Source organism: Pelophylax lessonae, assembly GCF_965119305.1.
Source record: "Pelophylax lessonae genome assembly, chromosome: 1".
In the NCBI taxonomy this organism is placed as follows: Eukaryota; Metazoa; Chordata; class Amphibia; order Anura; family Ranidae; genus Pelophylax; species Pelophylax lessonae.
In genome coordinates this window covers 770606073-770630119 of record NC_138768.1, presented here as the reverse complement: position 1 = coordinate 770630119, position 24047 = coordinate 770606073, and the positions used below count along the sequence as shown (strand labels likewise).

General features: G+C 45.3%; 1 protein-coding gene across 2 annotated transcripts in view; it reads left to right on the top strand.

The window, feature by feature from the left end:
- The window catches only part of STIM2 (stromal interaction molecule 2), a 186867-nt gene that overhangs the window by 52576 nt on the left and 110244 nt on the right, over window positions 1-24047 (top strand). For both annotated transcript variants that reach the window (XM_082260087.1, XM_082260088.1), the window contains exon 2: window positions 4788-4918. In XM_082260087.1, the coding sequence (XP_082116213.1) occupies window positions 4788-4918 (131 nt within the window). The remainder of the gene's footprint in view (window positions 1-4787; window positions 4919-24047) is intronic.

Below are 24047 nucleotides of genomic sequence, written 5' to 3'. Positions count from 1 at the left end.
AAGTGTGGAGCACAAAGGAGACATGCATGGTTTAATTGTAAAAAAAAAACTAAACTTACACCGAAGCACGTAAACCCCCCCCCCCCAAAAAAAAACTGTGTGCCCCCCACTCTAACATATACGAATGTACAAACATAAACGCATGCATTGTGGCGCCTAGTTGAGTGGGATACATAGGTTACATATAGCTGTGCATGCACACAAACCGGCTCATAACTTTTTTTTTAGCTGGCTCCTAAATTCAAAGCAAAATTGTCAAGCCCTGGTTTAATGTTATGTTTGATATATTAAATGGTCATTGCTTCATTGCTTTGTGATGTGAATGAGCCCTTACCCAGGGTAATGGTTTCTTCTTCCCCCTATAAGGTTTGGTGCTTTGTGAATGGCTTGATTGTCCTCAGAGCTTGCAGAATGGCAGTAACCAGAGATGTTTCTGGATCATTTCATTCTCTTTGTGGCATGTCTAGGACAACCTTGTTCTTCCTGTTTCCAAGTGACTTGACTTTCATCCAATTTTTGTAAGCAGACATTTAATACCTGACATGAAACCTTATTCTAGGGGGTTTAAAGTCGAACTCCAAGCAGTTACAAAATGATTACCATCCCCTCCTTCCCCCAAGCTGATAAAGGATCTGGTAGTTTATTCCTTTTAGGGGATAATTTAACACAATAACTCATCTGCAGACTCACAACAACCTGGGGTACTGTCCATTTCTCCTCTCCCCAGCTGTGGAATGTGGGCAGGCATTCCTGCAAGCATCCCTGTCCCTGTCCTGTTCGAATGATGTGTCTGCTGGTCCTGCACTATATGGGATAATGGCAAGAACGGTGTTGACAGACTAATTGGAGACCAGCAAGAGGAGGGGATGCAGGGGAAAGTCATTGGGAATCAGCAGGTGGGAAGACCACAGGAAGGAAAGCAATGAGACCAAAAAGGGTTAGTTCAGCTTTAGCAAAGAACTACCTATGTAGGTATTGCGTGCCTGCAGAGAGGAAAAAAAAGCATGCCGTGCAGCTTTAACTAAAGTTAGGTAGCGGCCTTGCTATAGGCATGGGCCATCTATGGAACGCTCCAAAAACTGGCTGGGAAAACTCCCAGAGTTGGCATTATCCCATCATGCCTTGATGCTTGGACATTGCTAAGACACTCCCAGGCATTATTGCTGTACCTCACCATCATAGGAGCAAGCTTTTAAACCCTGCACATGCATGATCTGCTATCGCCTCAGGTATAGGTGCACGCTTAAAGCAGAAATGTGAAAAACTATCAGCGCAGTAAGAAACTTAAAAAAAATGTGATCAGCTGCAAACACTAAAATGTGATCCCACTACACAAAAATAAATGAGTAAATATGTGTTGCGCTAAATCAAACAAAGTGCATATGAAAAATATTAAAGATATTCAATCTCAAAATATTGCAACTAAAGTCCATGTGATTAAATACGTGACATGAATATTGAATAAGTCCTTTCGGAAATAACGTATATAAAAATCCACGTGTATATAAAGTGCTGTGATCTCTAGATAAACTCCAATACAAAGGTGACCAAAACCTCTCAGTGACTGTGAGAAAATCCACCACCAGAAGTGCAAGCCTCTCACCTTAATGTCTGACCCAGGTGCCACCCAGGGTCAGACAAAGCAGTCCCCTAACAGGGGTAATCAGTTATCAGCAACAAGGTAATGAGCAAGAGGGTCCGGGATCAGCACAGCTCATCCATCCATATCACAGGGCCATAGATGGAAAAAAAGGGGGACAGAGCAAATAAATCTAGTGCTCTCTGTATAACTTGATCAGGCAGAAGTTTAATTGAAAATCAGGGTACTCACAAAACGCTGTAGTATACAAGTGCGATACAGCAATGTTTCCATGGAAGGGCGTGACGTCCGCAGCACGGCTCCGCCCCCCCTGTACGCGTTACGTCAGCGCTCAGGGCTATCGACTTCTTCAGTAAGGGCCCCTTGATCAGGGGAACGTCACACCCTTCCATGGAAACATTGCTGTATCGCACTTGGCCCTGTGATATGGATGGATGAGCTGTGCTGATCCCGGACCCTCTTGCTCATACCTTGTTGCTGATAACTGATTACCCCTGTTAGGCTTCTTTCACACGGCCGCTCAGTTTATTTCCTCCGTTCAGTTACTTTTTTTTTTTTACGGACACGGATGACATTTGTGTCATCCGGTCCGTATGTCGCATATCATCCCATCCGTTTGCGGATGATTTACAGACATAATGTATGTCTATGGGGATTGTGGATGTCAGTGGATGACACCGCTGACATCCGATTTTGCGTCCTTTCCGTTAAACGGAAGAAAAATAGGGTTCTGTTCCGTTCCAAAAAAGGAACAGAACTGAAAGGACGCAAATCGAATGTCAGCGGATGGTCATCCGCAATCCCATTGACATGTATTATGTCCGTATATCACCCGCAAACGGATGGGGTAATATACGGACATACGGAACGCCCGTGTGAAAGGGGCCTTAGGGGACTGCTTTGTCTGACCCTGGGTTGCACCTGGGTCAGACATTAAGGTGAGAGGCTTGCACTTCTGGTGGTGGATTTTCTCACAGTCACTGAGAGGTTTTGGTCACCTTTGTATTGGAGTTTATCTAGAGATCACAGCACTTTTTATACACGTGGATTTTTATATATGTTATTTCCGAAAGGACTTATTCAATATTCATGTCACGTATTTAATTACATGGACTTTTGTTGCAATATTTTGAGATTGAATATCTTTAATATTTTTCATATGCACTTTGTTTGATTTAGGGCAACACATATTATTTACTGCACGCTTAAAGCAGACCTACTTAGATAGGAAAGCAAGCACATGCAAGGGGGTTAAATCAAGGAAAGAGCTCCTTGCTGTCATAGTGGGGGTGAACCGCATTAGCCAGTATATCCTAGCAGCAAGGCAGAACAAGGAGATGCCATCTCTGGGAGTTTTTCGGTCAGGTTTCGGGAGGTACAAAGGGTGTAGACTTAAAGCAAGGGCATTTTTGATAAAGATTAGCTAACCCTTTAAGATTTGTATTGGACTCTGGCAATACACTAATAGTTATTTTGGCTTGCGCTGGCTGACAATACCAGAACATTGGCTGTGGGTACTGTTCACCTGACCATTTTCAGTACTGCTCCTGAAAAGAATAAGTTAAGTACACCACTTTTGTTGAGCTGAAAAGGAAAACCCACTGTTAGATTTTTGGAAAATTCTTGAGAATTGTCTGAAATTCCAGCATTGCATGGCCAGCATTAGTTTATTCCATTAAAAAATAAGCAATAGATCCCTAATGTGATACAAAAGGCCTTTTTTTTATCCCCTCCCCCCAAAATAATAAACAAGTTATACTTACCTGCTTTGTGTAAAGGTTTTGCACAGAGCAGCCCCAATCCTTATCGTCTCAAGTCCCCCTGCCGAGTGCTCCTATAGCAAGCCCCTGGCTATGGGGGCACTTGTGCATGCTCGCACCCTGCTCTGTCCATTAAACACACAACATGGGGCCCTGACCCCCCCCCCCCTTTCAGCAGCAATGTACGCGAGACCTTAGGGGTGTTTGGGGGGGGAGGGGGTTGAGGGGTGGGGAGGCTGCACACACGTTTTTTTTTTTTTTTACTTTTGTTCATTGAGAGCATGAAGGTAAAAAACCTTCAGCCTTTGGGACCACCTTAACCAGAATTTCTTTGGTTTAGAATTGCCTGAGTAAGGCCCCTTTCACACAGGGGAGTCCGTCGGTGGACTCGTTTTTCTCAGCGGGGGATCTATCCGCCGATCCCTCGCTGAGCAGGCGGATGGCAGCTCTGTCTCCGCGCTGTGTGTAGACAGAGCTGTCAGGTCTCTGCGGTTCTCTATGGGGGAATCGGATGGGAACGGACCGTCTGTCCGTTCTCATCCAATCCGCTGGACGGATGGAAAATAAGGTTTCCATCCATCCAGATTTGACGGATCGGATGTCAGCGGACATGTCTCCGCTGACATCTGATGCCTCACTGAGATGCAAGGGGCACCCGCTCAGATCCGCATGAAAAATGGACAGGCAGATTTGAACGGTCCACCTGTGTGAAAGGGGCCTTAGGCTTCCATCTCTCCTTTTATTCTAGCTACATTAGTTGTAGCTAGCAAGCTGTGACCTATTAACTTGCTCTCTTCCAATTAATTATTATGTTTGGAATAGCCAATGTAATCAGCTAAAAATCCAGATGCTTATTTTCACTGATGGCTACATAGTTGCTGTGGTAGCTGGATACATTCTTTCTATGCAGCTACAAAATTTGATGTGCCCCAATCCGTAATCTACAGCTGCACTGGAAAACTTGTGTAGCTCTACAGCTGGCTGGGGCAGGCCATACGTAATGCAATTTTCTGTCCTTCAACCACAGCTTAAAAATTGTTAGCTGGCATTTGGCTTCAATTTGTTAATGTAGTTAAATCTGCTGGTGCATCAAACACTCCTCTGCCCCCAGACTGACAGTGCTACTGTCTAGAGTTGTCCCTGTGCTCCTTCACCCAGAGTGGTGGCACTATAATAAAGGCGGTGCATTAATGGCCAGATCACCAGGGAAAAACTGGGGGTAAGGGCTGACCGGTCACCAGTCTTCATAACTTCTGGCCTACTACTACAAGTTTGGAGATAATCATAGAAAATTGCTATATTCTGATAGATCATGAGCTTAATTTATGGAAAAGTCCAGATTTATTTATGCCATGTACTATAAAATATATGTGGTGAACACGTTTTGCAGCATTTGATAATGACCTCTAAAAATTTTGTATCCCCAGATCCTTTGATTTCCCTGAGTCCGCCATGTCTCACAGAAGAGGACCGTTCCAGTTTTGAAGCAATCCGAACAATTCACAAACAAATGGATGATGACAATGATGGGGGTATTGAAGTGGAGGAAAGTGTTGATGTGAGTGGAATAATTTCATGCCGACGTTAATCTGACATAACCTCTTGAATACTCCTATAGTACTCAATGTTTTTTTATGATTACGTTCATGTTATTGCTTTCTTAAATGTTAGACTTGTTACAGTTGATTTACTGATGTGTATATACAGTATAAGTACTTTTTTGTAGGTGATAGCTACATTGATTACCTATGTTGTCTGTGCAGTGCTTTGTTGGCACTAATCATTGTCCTTTTTTTTTTTTTTATACATATTTCGCTTTAACTTTGACTTTTGCCCGGTTTATAATTTGGAACAAAGCAATACGTTTGTACAGTATAAAAGCGATATGTTTTTGTGTGTGGCTCATATCACACCAGCGATTTTACTGGCTGGCCCTTCCTGTTCATTCCTGTAGACCTGAGAACATCTATATACAAAAATGAAGTGCAGTATATTCTGTCCTGGAGTGCAGCAACTACAGAGATGGATGGGAATTGCCTGCGTTATATGGTTTCTGTAAGAGAAACCTTAAAAGCTATATCTGGAATATCTCTCAATGCTTGTAAAAGCACAACTTGTTTCCAGGCGGTGGACATGATCTGACTATGGTTTGAAACTCACTGGAGATCTTTGATCAATGCCTTGACTTCTATTCACAAAAAGTCTCAGGACACCATCTGCATGTAAGTTTGTGGTTGCTGAAGCGACCGTGAGCTTACGGCCCTAGAAAATACAGCTGATACATGGGTTACCGAGTAAAGCCTCGTACACACGCAACGATTGTTGGCCGACCGATCGGCCGTCTTTTGTCCAGTGTTGTTGTGTTGGTTGAAATGTGCTCTAGACTGCACACAAATTTTTTCGGCCAACAACAACCAACTTCAGAAGTGATGTCTTGTGCTGGTTAACTTTCCGTGTGTTTTTTCTTCTCTGAGCATGCCCAGTCTTGCTCATCTGATTTTTATCTGCCGAAATCTGTACTGACTGAAGAACAATCGGCCGTTCTGCTGACGGCCAACAAAAATTTTATAGCATGCACACCAGATTTTGTTTGGCCGAAAAGTCGCAGTCGGTTGTCGGAAGCATCATACTAACAAGCTGAAAATCGGCCGATCGGACGTTGGCCGAAAATTCACGGCCAACAATCGTTGCGTGTGTACGAGGCTTAAGCCTGCTGCAAGTAGTTCTTCTCTGTCTGAAACCCCTATACCATGTAAATAACCGGATTGCATGGAGCACTTTTAGTGTCATATTTTCCTTTTCCCTGTAAAAGTATGGCCTGTCCCAGAACAAGCACTACTTATTGGAGTCCCTGTCATCCTTCAAACCGGATATATAGGACAAAAAAATAAAATATCTTGACTTCTAACCTCTTTGGCACTTAACACAGAAATTCCCTGCTGGACTGGCAAATTTCTGATAAATCTATGACTGTTCCTGTTTGAAGTCCATCACGAATGTTGGAATTTTTTCTTTCATACTGTGGCTGCATCACTGATCAGTGTATTCTGACATGCGAGAGTCCCACTGTCAGGATACAGTAAGAGTGGGGAGGATTTCTCCATCCATCTAAATCTGCTAGTGCATCCAATACTACCCTCTCCCCAGATTGTCAGTGCTGCTGTCCAAATGTGTCTCTTGCTTTTTCAGTGAAGTGGGGACACCATAAGGCTAGGTACCCACCTATACGTTTTTCAGTGTGTTTTCAGTTTTTCAGAGATGCGCTGCAGACCATTTAACATGATTTTCTCTAAGTCACGTTCACATTTGTGTGTTTTCAACCAGTGCGTTTTTTGGAAAGTCACTTTTTTTGCCCGCAGCAGGTTGCGTTTTTGGTTCCTTAGACTTCAATGGAAATGCAGTGGAAACGCACTTCCTTTTTTCTGGTTTCTCCTCCATAACAGACACCTCCTAAAAATGCAGAATGCATCAAAAACACTTCATAAACACATGCGAAAACCTTGCAAAACACACCGGGAAAAAAGCCTAATATAAGGAAAAACAAAGCATCCACCACATTTAAGGCTTGGTAAGCCTCTAATATGAATTTTTTTTGGTTTTGGCTTAACTGCCTTTAAATAAGCCAACCTGAGGTTTGGGACGTTGAAATGCCTCCTGGCATCTTTCTCTGGGCATCCTGGAAGAGAACACTTAAATGAAGGCACTCAATAAGTAGTAGAATCCATTACATAAATACCCACCCATACAGGTCCACCTATGCAGACATAATAGCCTTATTCTTTCATGTGAAGAACTTCTTCTTTATTTGTGATTTTCATTCTTAAAGCCATTGCAAACATTGGAAGTGCTTTTAAACATGACGAATGTAAAAATCTGCTTCTGTATATAGAGCTGAATATTTCTAAAGTAATTTAGTAGTATAGACCATGTTTTGATTTTAAAACCCAAGCTTGAGAGGGTCCCACTCGTGAGAGCTTACCATCTAAAGTGTTTTCATCTAAGTAGCTCTCTGAAGGCAGTGGCAGGTAAATTGAAAATTCTTTTCAGATTATTACAGTATCTGTTGCCAAGTCTGCAATATGTTTGTTCTAAACCTTCCAAATCAGCTTATGGTCTTAATTCCAGGGTTATGGATTGTAATAAGGGGGCGTGAAGCATTTGATAGCAAAATAAACACAATTTAAAGGGCCAGTACATTAAAAAAAAACACATTTCAGTTGTAGGTGGAGTTTAGTCTCACTTTCCCATTTGTTATATTAGTGTTGCATTAAAGTATAACTAAAGGCAAAACTTTTTTTTTTTTTAAGTTTTAGATAGTGTAGTGAGGGCTTTAGAACCCCTGTCAGTTTTTATTACTAAATCCAAAAAGTAATACAGTAATCCCCCGCTCCATCGCGGTTCAGTTTTTGCGGTCCCGGTAATTCGCGTTTTTTTTTGTAATGTTATTTTACTATATAAATCATTAAAAATGAAATATTTTTGTGTTCTCCATAGCTCTTGCTATGTCTCTTAGTATCTTTTATGTGTTTAAATAAGTTTCTATTGTTTTAAAAGTGTGTTTAAAGACCTTAAAATGCTTCTACAGTGACAGTAAAATAAACATGCCTACAATGCATTTAATAGGGTTTTTCTATTTCGCGGAATTTCACTTTTCGCGGCTGGGTCCGGAACGTAACCCCCGCAATGGAGGGGGGTTTACTGTAAGTGCACAGTTTATAAGTACAAAGTCCCTTGGTCCATTGGACTGTCCCTTGGTCCATTGGACTTTCATCTGTATCTGTAGATCCATCAACAGGGTAGAGGAATGGATGAGGCAACTGGATGGATGAATAGGAAAAGGGATTGAGACTGGAACCTCTGCAGCTCCCGCACAAGGTAGGATCACCTCAATGTGGAAGAAAACAGTCAGTATCAAGCACTTTATTAAAATAAGCAGCACACTTAAATAAATAGAAGTTAGCATGAAACAGCATGGATAGGGAACACCTGGGACCAAGCAGCTGTAAACAGTGTGAGGCTGTAGGCATTACTGGATAAACCGAGACCAAGGGTGACAGGGAATTAGCCAGCTCAAAGTATGGATATTAGCAGTGGCGTTCTAGGCTGCATACGAGGATGACAGCTGTCAAAATGCCTGGTGGATGTCAGGAGAGGGGGGTGTGCATGATGTGTTTCCAGGAACTTGCCCTCTTCTTCAAATGCATGGACAGTGAAAGGAAGTGATTGACTTATAAAGCCAAAATGACAGGAAGGGGAGGGACATGGGAGGGGAAGGAGGGAGAAAGCTGAGCTCACTACAAAATGGTATGCGCCTCAAGTTCGTCATTGAGGCCTCCTCGCGACAAGAGTAATAAGGTGATAAAAGGTTTCTCTGCGGCAAAGGGTATAAAACCTCTCCGCCAGAGTCACGGGGCAATTTGTTCCAAAACCCAAACTCTAAGGCCATAGGTGGAGCAATCGTATTTAAAATGGAGAGAACACTGTGATCAGCGCTGCCTTCCTCCAGTGAGTCTCCTGTGTTTACTCAAATGTACCCGACTGTACGATTTGTCCTGCCTACATAGGAGACCACAGGGACGTGAGAGGCAGTATACAACAAAATCTGTGGAACAGGAAAAGGAACTGATTGAATACGTTTTTCCTTTTATCGGCAAAACTTTTTGAGGCGGTCCACAAATTTGCACGTTTTGAATTTGTTTTTTTTACATTGAAACATCTCTACTGTATTGAAGAAGGTAGCCAAAGGATGGGAGGAGGACTTATTGCTGGATGGTAATTTGCTAGGGGCAGTTTTGTTTTTCACATTGGGAGCCCTTCTATAGACAAATTTAGGTCTGTTTGGGAGAACTGGCTCCAACTTGGGGTCATTTAAAAGGATCCCCCAATGTCATGCAATGACCTTCTCCATCTGTTTGAAACAGGAGTGGAACTGGGTTATAAATTTGATATCGGCCCTTGGAGTAGTCTTAGTTTTAGCGGCCCTAATCTGACTAGTGGCACATGTTTTAAAGGATTTTTCAACTAAGCTGGGGTTGAAATCTTTTTCCAGAAATCTGTCGGAGTATCTGACCTTGGGAAAAATAATCCTCAAGTGTACAGTTCCTCCGAAGACTAAACTGTCCTTTAGCAATGTTAAGCCATCTCGGGTGATTGCAACTATGGAAATGAAGATAGGATTTGCCCGAGGTGGATTTGAAATGGGTCTTAAAAGTAATTTGCCTATTGGTATGGCCTAGTTCAAGGTCAAGGAAAACCAAAGTAGACTGATCACAAACATGTGTAAAGGACAGACTGATGGTATACTCATTACAATATAGCCAGAGTGATTAAGGTCCTCTAACGGCACTGAACCAGCTTGTACACTCTTCTCGGGACCTCGATACCGACAGGGCAATTTCGCTCATATGATTTCCACCTATTTGATATTTCGGGCAGCTAGAACAATTCCCTTTACACCTTAGGAACAACTGTCTCTGGGGTAGCAAGATCAGTTCACCTGGTACTACGAATAACTGTCAGGCTAAAGTTACCTCAGGGGTGGTTATCTGCATGTTATGTCTTATGTTTTCGGGGTAAGCTCAGTATATAATGTGTGTCCACACATCCTGAGTGCTCAGATACTGAGGATGATTCCTCCTCTGCTCTAGCCACGCTTAAATAGGCGCTGATGGATGCACTGTTTGTGTCAGTGCGTAAAACTTTAAAAATGGAGGTTGCGGCTGATGCCGCGTCAGAGGCACCGGTTCCTTTTGGCACCCACAGGCCCTCCAAGGCCGCGAGGGTTTTCCTTTTTTCCACTTTTCCTTTGACAGCATTGCCACAAAACAGTGGGGTTGTCCAAACGCAGTGGTTGCTAATCGCTTTTGGCTTGCGGTATCCTTGTGAGGATTTACTGCGTAAAAGGTGGATGGTCCCACCTGTAGTGGACTCGCCAGTTTCCACGTCAAATTGAGTTGCCTTCATCCTGGTTGAGGAGTCCCCGACCTTTACAGGTCCAGCTAATAAAAGGGCGGATGCTCTGGCCTGCCATATGTGTGCTGTGGCTGGTTCGGCAATTAGGCCGGTAATTATTATTGCCCTTGTGTCGCAAACTGAGTGGGCTAAGCTTTTACGCCGGGACCTGAAGAGAGAACAGCTTCCTCCTGTCTTTGAGGAGCTGGCGGACTGGTTGGTCCAGGGGCTACAGTTTGGTCTGTGATGCCTCTTTGTATGCGGCTCCTTTTATTTCTAGGCTGTATGTATCGGCAGTGGTCCTTCGGCATATTTTCTGACTGAAATGTTGGTCTGCGGACTAGACTTCTAACAAGGCCTTCTCTGATCTACCTCTTGTAGGGGATCGCCTGTTTGGAGCTTCCTTGGAGGACATCATTAAGGGTCTGACGGGGGAATAGTACCTTTCTTCCGCAGGTCCTGAGGGCAAGGACCCTCGTTGCAGACGTGGGCCATCCTTCTCGGCTCCTAAGCGGCCTCTTCATCTCTCAGGTTCTCAAGACAAGGGATCAAGAGTCGGGGCCCCCACCAATGGTTCCCAGAGGACCTGGTCTGGCAAGCCTCGTGGCAGGGTTTACCAGACCTGCGGACAAGGCTGCTTCTGCATGAAGGGGCGCCCTCAACTGTATCTAGGGTGGGGGGGGGCGCCTTCGCTGGTTTTCAGATCCATGGACCTCCCTTGTACAGGACAAGTGGGTCCACAAAGTTTTGGTCAGGCTACGAGATCGCATTCGGTCTTGTACTCCCAGAAAGATTTTCTTCCCTTCCAACCTGCACTTGTCCCCAGATCGCTTACAGGGTCTTTTTGGGGCAGTGCAAGACCTGTTACTTTAAGGGGTGATGGTTCCGACTTTGGAACATTTTCTGGGGTTTTTACTCAAACCTCTGAGGGAGTTTGGTTGGATCCTGAACATTCAGGAGTCTGCTTTGGTTCTGTCCACAAAAACTGGACTATGGGTCTGACTGAACTCTGCCTCAGCCAGAGTGTTTCTTTCTCTGGAAAAACCCCAGACCTTGCAGGAGGCAATTCAGCTTCTGTTGTTCAGCAGACAGTCATCCCTCCGGGCTTGCATGCGCGTGCTGGGCCTGATGGTGTCCTCGCTCGATGCAGTCTGTTTGCATAGTTCCACACAAGATCTCTACTAAAGAGATTCTGGTGAAATGGATCAAGGATCCACGGCCTTTTAGAGGTGGCTTCGCTCTCAGGCACTTAGACGGGTGAAAATCTTTCTCCCTCTTTACTGACTGTCTCCACGGATGCCAGCCTGTCCGGGTGGGGAAGCGTACTCAGCACAGATGTACTTGGGGGGGTCTGGACTCTGGCAGAGCCCAGACTGCTGATTTTAGTGTACTGGAACTCAGAGCGATCAGACTTTGTCTGGCTCATTGGACAATCGTCTTCAGGGGTGTCCGGTACAAACTCATTTGGACAATGCCACGGCTGTGGTCTGTCAATCCCCAAGGGGGCACAAGAAGCGTCCTGGCGGCTCAGTAAGTAGCTGGCATTCTAAGTGGTGCTGACTGATTCGTTCCAGCCCCCTCAAACTTCTGCCATGACTCCTGTGCAAGATTCAGGCAGAAGAGATTTTGGTCAATCTAGTGGCTCCAGACTGGCCTCGCTGGTCTTGGTATGCCGATCTTTTACGGCTGGTCACTGATGCTCCTTGGAGACTTTCTGGGAGGATCTGCTGTCCCAAGGACCAATCTTCCATCCTGCTTTACTGTCGCTAGCTTTGACGGTTGGCTGTTGAACGCCAGATGCTGAAGGATGGAGGTTTGTTTGAATTAGTGATTCCTACACTGTTAAAAGCTAGGAAGATCTGCCATCGTACGTGGAAAACGTACATTGCGTGGTGTGAGTCTGTTCGGGTTCATCCTCGCTCTTTCTCGGTATATCAGATCTTGACCTTCCTTCAATGGAAGGTTGAACAGAAATTGACCTCGAGTACCATCAAGGGCCAGGTTTCGGGTTTTGGCAGTCTTTTTTTCCAACGATCCTTGGCCACACACTCTGCATATGCAGAATGGACTGCGCCTCCGGAACTCTACATTCCACCTTCTATTGCTACATGGGAAAGAGATTTAATTCCAACAATTTCCGAGAAACAGAAGGATTTTGTTTAATTTCGTACATCAATCATTCATATCCTCTAGACTACAAAAGTCAGGAGACAAGTTGATGACTAGGTGGTATAGAACATCAGAGAAACTGCATTGTATGTTTCCGAATCCAGACTCTACATGCTGGCATTGTGGAAAAGACGGGAACGCTATTCCGTAAATTCTGGACATGCCACGAAATACGCCCCTGTTGACAAAATATATGTACCATAGTTAAAGACCTTACTGGCCTAAACACTGAATCGGAACCCTTCAGCTAGTCTATTACACCTTAGTCCTCTCTCTAAAAGCAAATATCAGCAATCAGTGGTGAGGCATCTTTTAAATGTGGCTAGGGCTTGTGTGGCAGCACACTGGAAATTCCCATCCTCTCCTACTATAGGTCAATGGATCAGAGCAGTAAACAAAATCATGAAAATCAAGGAACTTACGGCATCGCTAAATATTCAAGAAGCCTGCTTCTGTAAAACTTGGTAGCAATGGATCAGTTTTTTGCTATCAAATGCCAGGTACTTGTTGACCATTAATTTATTTAGATACAGCAGCTTTGGGAAGTATGGCACTCTAGTGGATGTGATATGAAAGAGGAGACTGGGAAAGGAGAAGGGGTGGAGAGAGAAGGGGGGGGGAAGACGTGGTAGCAATGGATCAGTTTTTTGCTATTAAATACCAGGTACTTGTTGACCATTAATTTATTTAGATACAGCAGCTTTGGGAAGTATGGCACTCCAGTGGATGTGATATGAAAAAGGAGAAGGGGTGGAGAGAGAAGGGGGGGGGATGTTTTTACTCCCCCCCCCCCCCCCCCAAACTTTCTCTCACTGTGAGGGGGAAGAGGTAGGCTTAGGATAGGAAGAGGAAGTAGGAAGGTAAAAAGGGGAGGAGTGACGGTAGACCAATGGGGCTCTGCTGTGTATCCCCACAAATATTACAAACCTATTGAGGCATGGACCCTTATACATGCTAAACCCCCCAAGTTAGATAGAAAGGCATCTAACTATAGAAACTTGGTTGATTAGGTAAACTTTTTAATTGTTTAGGATATATAGTTTGTTTCTTGACTCTTATGTACTATATCAAGCCTGGGTATACCCAATAGGTGCTGTTTTGTTTTTTAATCCTTGAAAAAATGATAGTTAAGAGCCCCTTAAAAAAAAATCTGTTGCCCATTCAGTGCAAATCAATAGCTTTCAGCCGCACCAGTTGCTTATACTTATTTGCTCCCCCACCATTGCTGTGACATAGAAGAGGGGAGGGGGACATCAGGCTTATGTAAGAATTTAAGCTCACACATAAGGCTCCGTTCACATCTAGGTGTTATTGGGCGATATTCTGCTCTAAGCCTCAGCTCTTAAAATGTCCAAGACATATCCTATTCATTTCAATGTCCCCTTTTCACATCTGAGCATTGTCGCCTTCAGAAAAACACCCATTGCTCAAAAAAGTACATGAGCTTATTTTTTTTGGCAGATTACAGGCGAGTTTTTTTTTTTCTTCATTGGTCACTTGTCCATCTAAAAACATCTGTAAAACGGCTGTAAAAATAGCAACGCCTAGATGTGAACGTTTCCTAAATGCTTCTTCCTGCTCCTTTTTGTGAACAAAGGAAAGGTAATTATAAACCTCTGCCAGTCCTGCATTAAAGTGATCATTTGCTTTTTACGCCACATGGAAAAACCTCAGCTTCACCTTAATACTAGTAAAGTGGAGCTGTAGGTCTGTGGCTCTTTTCCATAATGTGCAGACTATTATCACTGCTTGCCCTCCTCTAGTGCCAACTGTTCACCACTGTTTATCGCTGCTCAAACCCCCAGCCATTGCTATGTTCCCCATTGCTGCTTGTGGGCTTTCGGTCTTTCTTTTCAGCCAATGATGTAACTTGCGCACATGTGCTATGTCTTGGCACCTGGGTCCATTCTTTGTATCTTACAGATGCCAATAATGGTCTGGAAGAGCACACTGCAATGCATCTGCTTGCTAGAAGCAAGAGGAATTTGTTTTATACCAAAGGCAAATGGTCCTATATGATGTGCTGGTTTTAGCTAATACATTGTACCCGTTTGTGTTGCCATGATCATCTAGCTTTTAGACTAGGTTCACACTGCTGTGATCCTATTTTGATCAGATTGTCAATGCAATTTATATAGTGCAACTTGGATGTGGTTGGCTTATTCTATGGGGTCAAAATTGCACTGGAAGCACATCATGGTAGTACGTAAACCTTTTCCAAAACCGCTCTGTGCTGAGTTGCATCGAAGTGAATGGGCAGCATTGAGAACAATGTGATTTCCATTGTAATGCGATTCTGTACAACTCCAGAGGCATCCAAATTTGCTTTAATGTAAATGAATCCTTAGGATGCAACTTTTTCTCTATTGTATGCTCTCCATCTGCTTTGTGTTTTAAATGATCGATAATTTAATAGCGCGCACGTCTGCCTCCCCCAGTTCTATACAGACTTCTTTCCCCCTCTTTTGTGCTGTATGTGGCTGACACTCTCAAGCTTCCCACAGCTCCTATCTAAAGGGTTGGCTCATAGGATTGCTTGGTCATCAGGTTTTCTGAAACCTCTTCAAGCTCCAGTGAAGGTTTTTTTTGCTATTTTTAATTACTGTGCATGTTTTTATGAAGGAGAGCAACAACCTGTGATTTTATCTCGTATAATGTTATATCATATTACTTGGGATTGTAATGTTTTAGCTGGTTCATCAGTTTGTGAGCTGTGTGAAATTTGGGGAAGAGCCTATATTGCTTGGTGCAAAGTGATTTGATCTAAGCTTTTCCTAAAGTGGCTGTCAGAGCTGATTAGTTTTCTAGCAATTGGATGACTTGTATACATGTCATTTTGAGATTATCACTTAAAAATTTAAATTGGGATCTGGTGAAAGAAAGGACTACTGCACTAAGCTGTGTCATGTTTGTGGAAGGAATTGTCGGGTCTCATAAATAAAGCTGGCCCAGTTTCGATCCATCTGTGGGCAGCCATTGATCAACTTGGGTAGAACCAGCCTTTTGAATATTTTATATGCAATTATTACCGGTGGCTAAAGCCACTGGCCGTAATCATTGTATTCTGCTGGCTAGAAGGCTCCCTGCTCCCCTCCTGGTGGAAGAACACAATAGCAATGCAAGAGGGATTTCCCCTTCAATACAGACTGTTTTTTGACAAGTGAATCGAGCAATTTTCTGTCCTTCCACCTGGAAAATCTCCTATGTGCTGCTTTAGTTATTAAATTGGACCAATTCTTTGTTAACAGAGGTCTGAAAACTGTCTTGCTAAAATGCGTAAACAATAAAGTACTGAATTTGTAGGCTTTGTCCACAGGGTCTAAAGCAGGCATGTCCAACCTGCGGCCCGGGGGCCACATGCAGCCCAGAACCCCAGGCTGCCCACTGCCAATTTTTTTTTTTTTTGCTGGGGAGGAAGGAAGTCAGGTCAGGGGCATGGTCACATCGACTTCCAACTAACGGTAGGCAGAGGCTGCCTTGGAGGGGAGGGGGGGGGGGAGGCGAGCATGTGCAGTGTTTCTGACTCTTACCATCATGGCCACTTCAAATCACTAAAGTGGTCTTGATGGTTAGAGTGTTTAATATCTCTCAGAAGAAGTAAACCTCTGTATACTGATTCCATTTCATTTGATCGTCCTCTAGTTGTGTTAAATTAGTGCGGGGGGTTCGGCGGTGCGGGAAGGGCGCGGCAGCATTTTATTACTTATATACCTTAACTATAGTATATATTTTATATGCGGCCGGAGAAAAATTCTCTACACTCAGTGTGGCCCAGAGAAGCCAAAAGGTTGGACACCCATGGTCTAAAGCCTATAGAACAGCAGTATGGGAATGTTGGGCCCCTTTCACAATTGCGAATGGGCCTGTCGGGGATTAAATCCAGGAGATCCAGCGAGGGTTCTCATCAATTGGTTGTGGGTAAAAGCCCCCTTGCCAGCCTCTTTGCTTTCAGGCCCCATATCGACTTGCATGTAGTTGCTCCTGGGAGTGATTAGCTGCAAATGATCGGTCCTGGACAGAGTCTGAACACAGTCTGATGGTAGGGCCTTTGTAGACATGGTTACTTAGTCTCTAAAACCCACTGATGCTGTCAAGTTCTTCCCCAGCTCTTCCCTCCCCTACCTAAACTGGTGTAAAATACCCCGTGCTTTGCCTATGTAATGTCACATGAAGGAAGCCTCCTTTTTTTTTTTTTTTCCCCCCCCTCCCGGTTATCATTTCCCAGTGATCCTCATTTCATTCCTTATAGCTGTAATTCAGGATGCTTGAATTTATTACACATGAGTTGGTTTCGTTCATTAATTGCTTCTATCTGGAACATGGGTCATATTTTGCCTATGCAAATAGTGTATGCTGTAAAGTACACCTGTTCAAATATTTACCTATAGGCAAACTTTTACCTTTCTAAAATAAGCTCAGTTTTAGAATCCCTGGTCTGCTTCTAAGCTATGGTTTCTATTTTGAAAGCTAGTCCTTTATAAGTGTTTTCTTTTTTTTTTTTTTTTTTTTTTTTACCCCGAATTTAGAAAATAAAGCCAATATATAATAGTAGTTACATTCCTAACTATTCCAAAATATAAAAAAAAAAAAAAAAAAAAAAACAACTTTTAATTGTATCAAAAGCCCTTAGGAGAAGCTGATATTTCTTGGAGTGCTGCAGGCACTAGGAGCTCATTCACACCGGTGCGTTGGTCTGTATGGCATGAAGAACTGTTTGTTTATCTGTTCTGGGCATTGTGACGATGTTTTGTCAGTGGAGAGATGAAGACTGTGTATAGACTCACCCCCAGCTCTAATTTTGACAGGTATTCACTGACGTGTCCACAGACCCAGACTCTCCATCACTGATATAATCCAGGGCTGGACATATCCCAGTCATTATTATTTATTTATTTCAGGTACTTGTATAGTGCTGTCAATTTATGCAGCGCTTTACATATACATTACACATTCACATCAGTCCTTGCCCTCAAGGAGCCCTAATCTAAGGTCCCTAACTCACATTCATAAATACATACACAGTAGGACCAATTTTATACAGGATCCAATAGGCAGTTTGTTTGTGACCAGTACTTTCAAAATCTCTGGTAGGTGCTACATTCACACCTAATGGTCCTAAAGCTGATCTCCATGTTTTATTTAATTTTAAATAAGGGATCGACCGATGTCATTTTTTTTCAGGGCCGATACCGATTATCTGGCTACCCTTCAGGCCAATAGCCGATGATAGGTGCCGATATTCTGCACATTTTAAAGTTTTTTTTTTTTTTATTTTTAGACTGTCCTTTTTTTAATCACTTTTATTGTAAACATCCCTTGTGACCGTAATAGGCAGTGACAGGTACTCTTTATGCAGGGATCTGGGGTCTAAAAGACCCCAAACCCCTCCTCTACACTTAAAAGCATTCAAAGCCAAGTTTGGCTGTTTTGAATGCTGTCCTTTTTTAAAAAATTTTAAAATCTGGCGCCTTTAAGGCTCCAGTACCCGGAAGTGATGTCATGACGTTGCTTCCGAGTTTTTACAATGGAGACCTGATCAGAGCCAAATGCTGGGTTGGTGGGATGGGAGACCCGGACGAGCCGCAAAAGGTGGGGGGGGGGAATGTGCACCCCCGCTCCTTGTATTGACAATCGAGCGGCTGCATTAGTTGTCATTACAAGAAAGCAGAACTTCGGCTCTGATCAATGGCACTGGGGTTGATGCCTCTAGCTGCAGTACAACCATTTGAAGAAATATCAGTCATATCGGCAAGTTTGTGGCCGATATCGATACTTCAGAAAAGTAAGTCTGGGCCTCAGATAATTGACCCCACCGATAATTGGTCGATCCCTACTTAACCACTTGACCACTGCTCACTGTGCTGCTACTGCAGCAAAGTGGCTCGTTAAGGTCTGGCGACGTAGACCTACGTCACCAGACTCTCCCCTCTCTCGGCGGCGCGCGCAGCCAGAGGCTCCCTCCCGCTGTATTCAGACACAGCGGGAGTCGGGCCAGGGGAGGAGAGGCGGTGATCACCGCCGCTCTTCCCCAATCGTCGGGGATCGAGTGAGGAAATCCGCCCGCTTGTGTAAACAAAGCGGGCGGATCTCCTATGTGACAGACAGTGACAAATTACACGATTCAGCATAGCTGAACCTGCGATCTGTGTCTGTCACACAACCTCCTCCCCCCCCCCACACACGTCAGTAAGCACCAGGCATACATTTAACCCCTTGATCGCCAATGAAGTTAACCCCTTCCCTACCAGTGTCATTATTACAGTAAAAGTGCATATTTATAACACTGATTACTGTAGTAATGTCACTGGTACCCCTAAAAGTGTCAATGTCAGGGGTCCGATCTGTCCGCCGCAATGTCGCAGTCCTGCAAAAAAATCGCAGATCGCCGCCATTTCTAGTAAAAAAAAAAATAAACAATAAAAATGACAAATCTTTCCCGTAGTTAGTAAACGCAATAACTTTTGCGCAAACCAATCAAAATACGCTTATTGTGATTTTTTTTTTTTTTTTTACCAAAAATATGTAGCAGAAAACAAATTGGCCTAAAATGTTAAAATATTTTGAATTTATAAAAAAATTTTTGGGAATGTTCTATATCAGAATGTAAAATGTTTTTTTTTTTTTTTTTTCAAAAATTAAAAATCGCACAGGTGATCAAATACCACCAAAAGAGAGCTCTATTTGTGGGGAAAAAAAGGACATACATTTTAATTTGGGTACATCGTCGCACAACCGCGCAATTGTCCGTTAAAGTAACGCAGTGCCGAATTGCAAAATATAGCCTGGTTAGGAAAGGGGTAAAATCTTCCGGTCTTAAAGCGGTTACAAATACTCATTGAGAATTTTTTTTGTCAGACATGTAGCTAAATACATTTTGGCCTAAATTTATGACAAAAATTGAATATATTGGATATTTTTAACTGTCAAAGTAGAAAATGTCAATTTTTTCGCAAAATTTTTGCTCTTTTTTTATTATCGCAAAAAATGAAAAGCGCAGAGGTGATCAAATACAACCAAAAGAAAGCTCTGTTTGTGGGGAAAAAAAGGACATCAATTTTGTTTGGGTACAGGGTTGCATGACCGCGCAATTGTCAGTTAAAGTCGCGCAGTGCCAAGTTGCAAAAAGTGGCCTGGACGTTAAGCAGGAAAATCCTCCGGTGGTAAAGTGGTTAAAATAGCTCAGTGCAGTGTGCGCTGTGTAAGCTGTATACAGCACTGTGTTCCAGCAGAGGGACAAGAACTTCTCAAACCGTTCCTGCAACAAAATAGTTGGGCTGAGTGCTTTTCAACCATTTAGAGGATGTTTTGTATTCTATGAATGAATAAAAAGCTTACTCTGGTTGGCGTGGAGACGTGGGCTGATGACCTCACAAATTCAGCCAGAAGAAGCTTTGTGTTCATTGAAAACGGAGCCTCCAGTGAATGGCTGGGCAGTGCTCAGCCCGACTCTATTTTGTTCCTGGAGTGGGTTAGAAGTTCCCATCCCAATGCTGGAAAACAGCTCTGTACAGAGCGAAAATAATTATTTGATCCCCTGCAGATTTTGTAAGTTTGCCCACTTCCAAAGAAATGAAGGGTCTATAATAGTTATCCTAGGTGTAACTTAAATGATAGACAGAATATCAACAAAAAATCAAGAATATATATAAAATGAGTTGCAATTCAGTGAGGAAAATAAGTTTCTCTTACGTCCTCCGACAGTCGCCGCCTCTTCATATTCGTCACATATGGGTATTAGACTTTGCTCCGAAGGAGTAGCTAGGCAACAGAATATGTTAACAATAAAGCTTTTAACATATCCCACCCTCAAGGGGTGGTCCCCTCAGTCAATACCCTCCTACTTCCTGCAACCATATCTCAGTTTTAATGTCTAGCTTGTCAGGAGTGGCTGGCTCTCTCTGTGCTGGGACTTTCTGTCCCAGACTCTTTCTTCTTTTTAAAATTTTGTTTGAGTTTTCTCTCTACCTTTACTCAGCTGTTATTTTGTCAGCGTTAGTTCTTCGGATGAAGAGGATCATGCGGACTGGGTCTCGGGCTGATCCCCCTGGTCGCAGGTCGTGGGTCAGTGGCTTCCCAGTCTGCCATCGAGCGTTCAGCCAGGTAACGCTCCTGGCACAGTGAACGACCCATCCCTGTTCGGTGCAGGGATGATTGGTGAGGTGGCTACCTCACTGGACGCTGTGCGGTTTCTTAACCCCCATTGTGTGCGTCTTGAATGCGACTCTCCCTGCCTCATGTGCAGCGGTTTGTTCGCCTGTGCGGGTCCCCCACGCCATGTGAGGTAAGTGTATTTATGTGGGGATCTGTCTGTCTGGGGGGGTGTCAGTCTGGGACTGTGTAACCTGCCTCTATTCACACTGCTTGTCTCCCTATCTCTCGGCTGCATGCTGTGGGCTGCAAGGGGGGGGGGGGGGAGCTGTATGACACTGTGTGTGTGTCAGACTGGTCAGTGTGAGAAGCTGTGTGCTGTGGGGCATGTTTTTTTGGCATGTTTGGGCATATACAGCGATCGCTGCGGCGATCTGACATGTATTCTGATTTTGGAATATAATGTGTGTTTTAATGCACTGTGGAGCGGCGGTTTCGGCGCCAAACGACGCCATTTTGCCTGCACTCGCTCCGGCCGCATGTTTTACATGCATGGCGGCCATTTTCTTGTAGCCTCCATAGGCTTACATGGAGCGCCCTGGCAGCATCACTTCCTCTTTCCAGGAACACCGATCGAGGCAGCAGCAGCGGCGAGGGTCTCCTCAGGTTTTATCCTTCTGTTTCTTGCTATCCATTGCCTGTGTTCAGTTTGCATATTCCCTGTGGGGGTCTTATTGTGCTCGAGTGTGGTGCGGTGGGCTGCGCTTGCCGCGCTTGCTTAAAGGGGACAGTTAACCCTTTGTTGTCTGGCATTACAGGGGCAATGGATTCTCAGGAGGGCAAATTTCCTACAGCTTTGGTGGAATGCCAGGGGACCGCTGTTTCCCCCCCAGGGGGGGATTTAGCCACTATTGTGGCTGGCCTTGCTGCTCAGGTGCAGATGCTGGTGGCTGCTCAATCTACTAAAAGGCCCAGAGTTGCTCTTTCCTCTGATTCTGAGGGTGAAGGTGATGGGGCTGTTATGGCGGGGGCCTCCTTATCGGGGTCCCGCTCCTCTCTTGATCTAGTGGGGTCTGAGGTGGAGGCTGAAGTTGAGGGGGTTGATAATTCTCCCCCTGGCTCGCCTGAAGAGCTTGCAATCATGGATGAGTTGATTGCTTCCATTAAGCAAACGCTGCGTTTGCAGGACGAAGTGTGTCCCCCCGCTGCCTTGGCGGCTTATGGGACGCAGAGAAAACGCAGGACGCCGCAGGTTTTTCCCTGCAATGATGATTTTCAGCGCGCTGTTAAGGATCAATGGCGCAATCTGCGCAAACCTTTTGCGGTACCAAGTAGATTCAAGCTGCGTTATCCTTTTTCGCCTTCCACTGATGAAAGGTGGTGTGTGCCTCCCCCAGTGGATCACGCAATTGCGGTTTTGAACAAAGCCACTGCGATTCCTGCAGAGGATTCCCCTGTGTTCCGTGATGCCACGGATAGGAGACTGGAGTCTCTTGCCCGTCATACTTATTCTGTTACGGGTTCTGTGCTTAAGGCTCTGTTTGCTTCTCTCATGGCGGCCCAGGCGATCGCAAGTTGGACGCAGATGCTTAGGCGCGTCCTAGTGGCCGACTCGGCCTCGCCGGCGACCCTGGATATGGTGGATCAAATCCACCAGGGTGTCATGTATCTGTGTGATGCGGACCTGGACCTGGTTCCGTTGGCTGCACGTGTGCACAGCGTGGCGGTGTTGTCTCGCCGCCTGGTTTGGTTAAAATGTTGGTCGGTGGACCAATCTTCACGTAAGACCTTAGCCAATCTACCTTATGATGGGTCTCGCCTTTTTGGGGAGTCCCTGGATGTGTTGATTAAGGGGATCACCGGGGGTAAGAGCACTCTCTTGCCCCATTTCCCCAAGGCCAAGGGGGCTTCTGGGAAGAAGCATGCTAATTTTCGGCCCCCTCAGGGGTCCTTTCGTGCCTTTCGGCCGCACTACAAGGGCAAACAGTTCAAAGGTCAAGGCTCTCAGAAGAAGCCCTGGTCTGGTAAACAGAAGTCCGGCCAATCCGGATCTGCAGCCCATAACAGTTCGGCCTGAAGGGGCGCCCTCACCCAGTTTTGGGGTGGGGGGACGCTTGCTCGGTTTTCTTCAGCCCTGGTTGGCCCGTGTGCGGGACAGGTGGGTTCAGGAAATCGTTCGATCTGGTTACAAGATCGAGTTTCTCTCTCGGCCGGAGAGCAGATTTTTTCCCTCAAATCTTCAGCTGTCTCCAGAGCGTTTGCGGGACCTGCACCTGGCGGTGCGGGACCTGAGGGCTCAGGGAGTGGTGGTTCCGGTGCCTCATCGGGACAGGTTTCGGGGGTTTTATTCCAATCTGTTCACCGTGCCCAGAAAGGAGGGCAAGGTTCGTCCAATTCTGGACTTGAAGGCTCTGAACCGCTCTGTGCGGGTTCGCAAGTTCCGCATGGAATCCCTGCGGTCGGTGGTGGCTGCCCTGGTTCCGGGGGAATTCATGGCCTCCATCGATTTGAAGGATGCGTATCTTCACATCCCCATTTTCGAGGGTCACCAGAAATACCTTCGATTTGCCATTGCGGAGGATCACTACCAGTTCGTGGCGTTGCCCTTTGGTCTCGCCTCGGCTCCGCGGGTCTTCACCAAGGTGCTTGCACCGGTTCTGGCATTGAGGGCCCAGGGCGTTTCTGTCCTGGGCTATCTGGACGACATTCTGGTTCGGTCTGCGACCAGCCAGGGTCTGGAGAAGGACCTGTCTGTCACGATGCAAACTCTGCAGGAGTTTGGTTGGACAATAAATTTTCCAAAGTCGACACTGAGTCCGTCTGTTCGTCTTCTCTATCTGGGAATGATTCTGGACTCGGTGCAGGCGAAAGTCTTCCTGCCGGAAGACAAACTCAGGACTCTCCAGGAGGAAGTCAGGTCCCTCAGGGATGTTCCGCACTCGTCTCTGCGGACGTGTATGAGATGTCTGGGATTGATGATCTCGGCCTTCGAGGCGATTCCATTCGCCCAGTTTCACACGCGGGGTCTCCAAGCGGGGATCCTGTCCAGGTGGGACGGGCGACCTCAATCTCTGGATCTTCAAATCTCGTTGAGTCCTCGCACCAGAGGAAACCTTCTGTGGTGGCTCCAGTCCCCGTTGGTGTCCGGGGGCAAGTCGTTTCGTCCGATCTCGTGGACGGTAATCACCACGGATGCCAGCCTGTCGGGCTGGGGTGGAGTTCTGGGCGTTCTGTCCGCCCAGGGGACTTGGTCGGAGGGGGAGTCTTCCCTTCCGATCAACATTCTGGAATTGCGTGCGATAAGTCTCTGTCTTCATCGCTGGACGGACCGGCTGCAGGGCTGCCCGGTTCGGGTGCAGACGGACAATGCCACGGCGGTGGCCTACATCAACCACCAAGGGGGCACCAGGAGTGCCCGAGCGGCTCGAGAAGTGGCCGACATTCTGTCTTGGGCCGAGACTCATGTCCCGGCGATAACG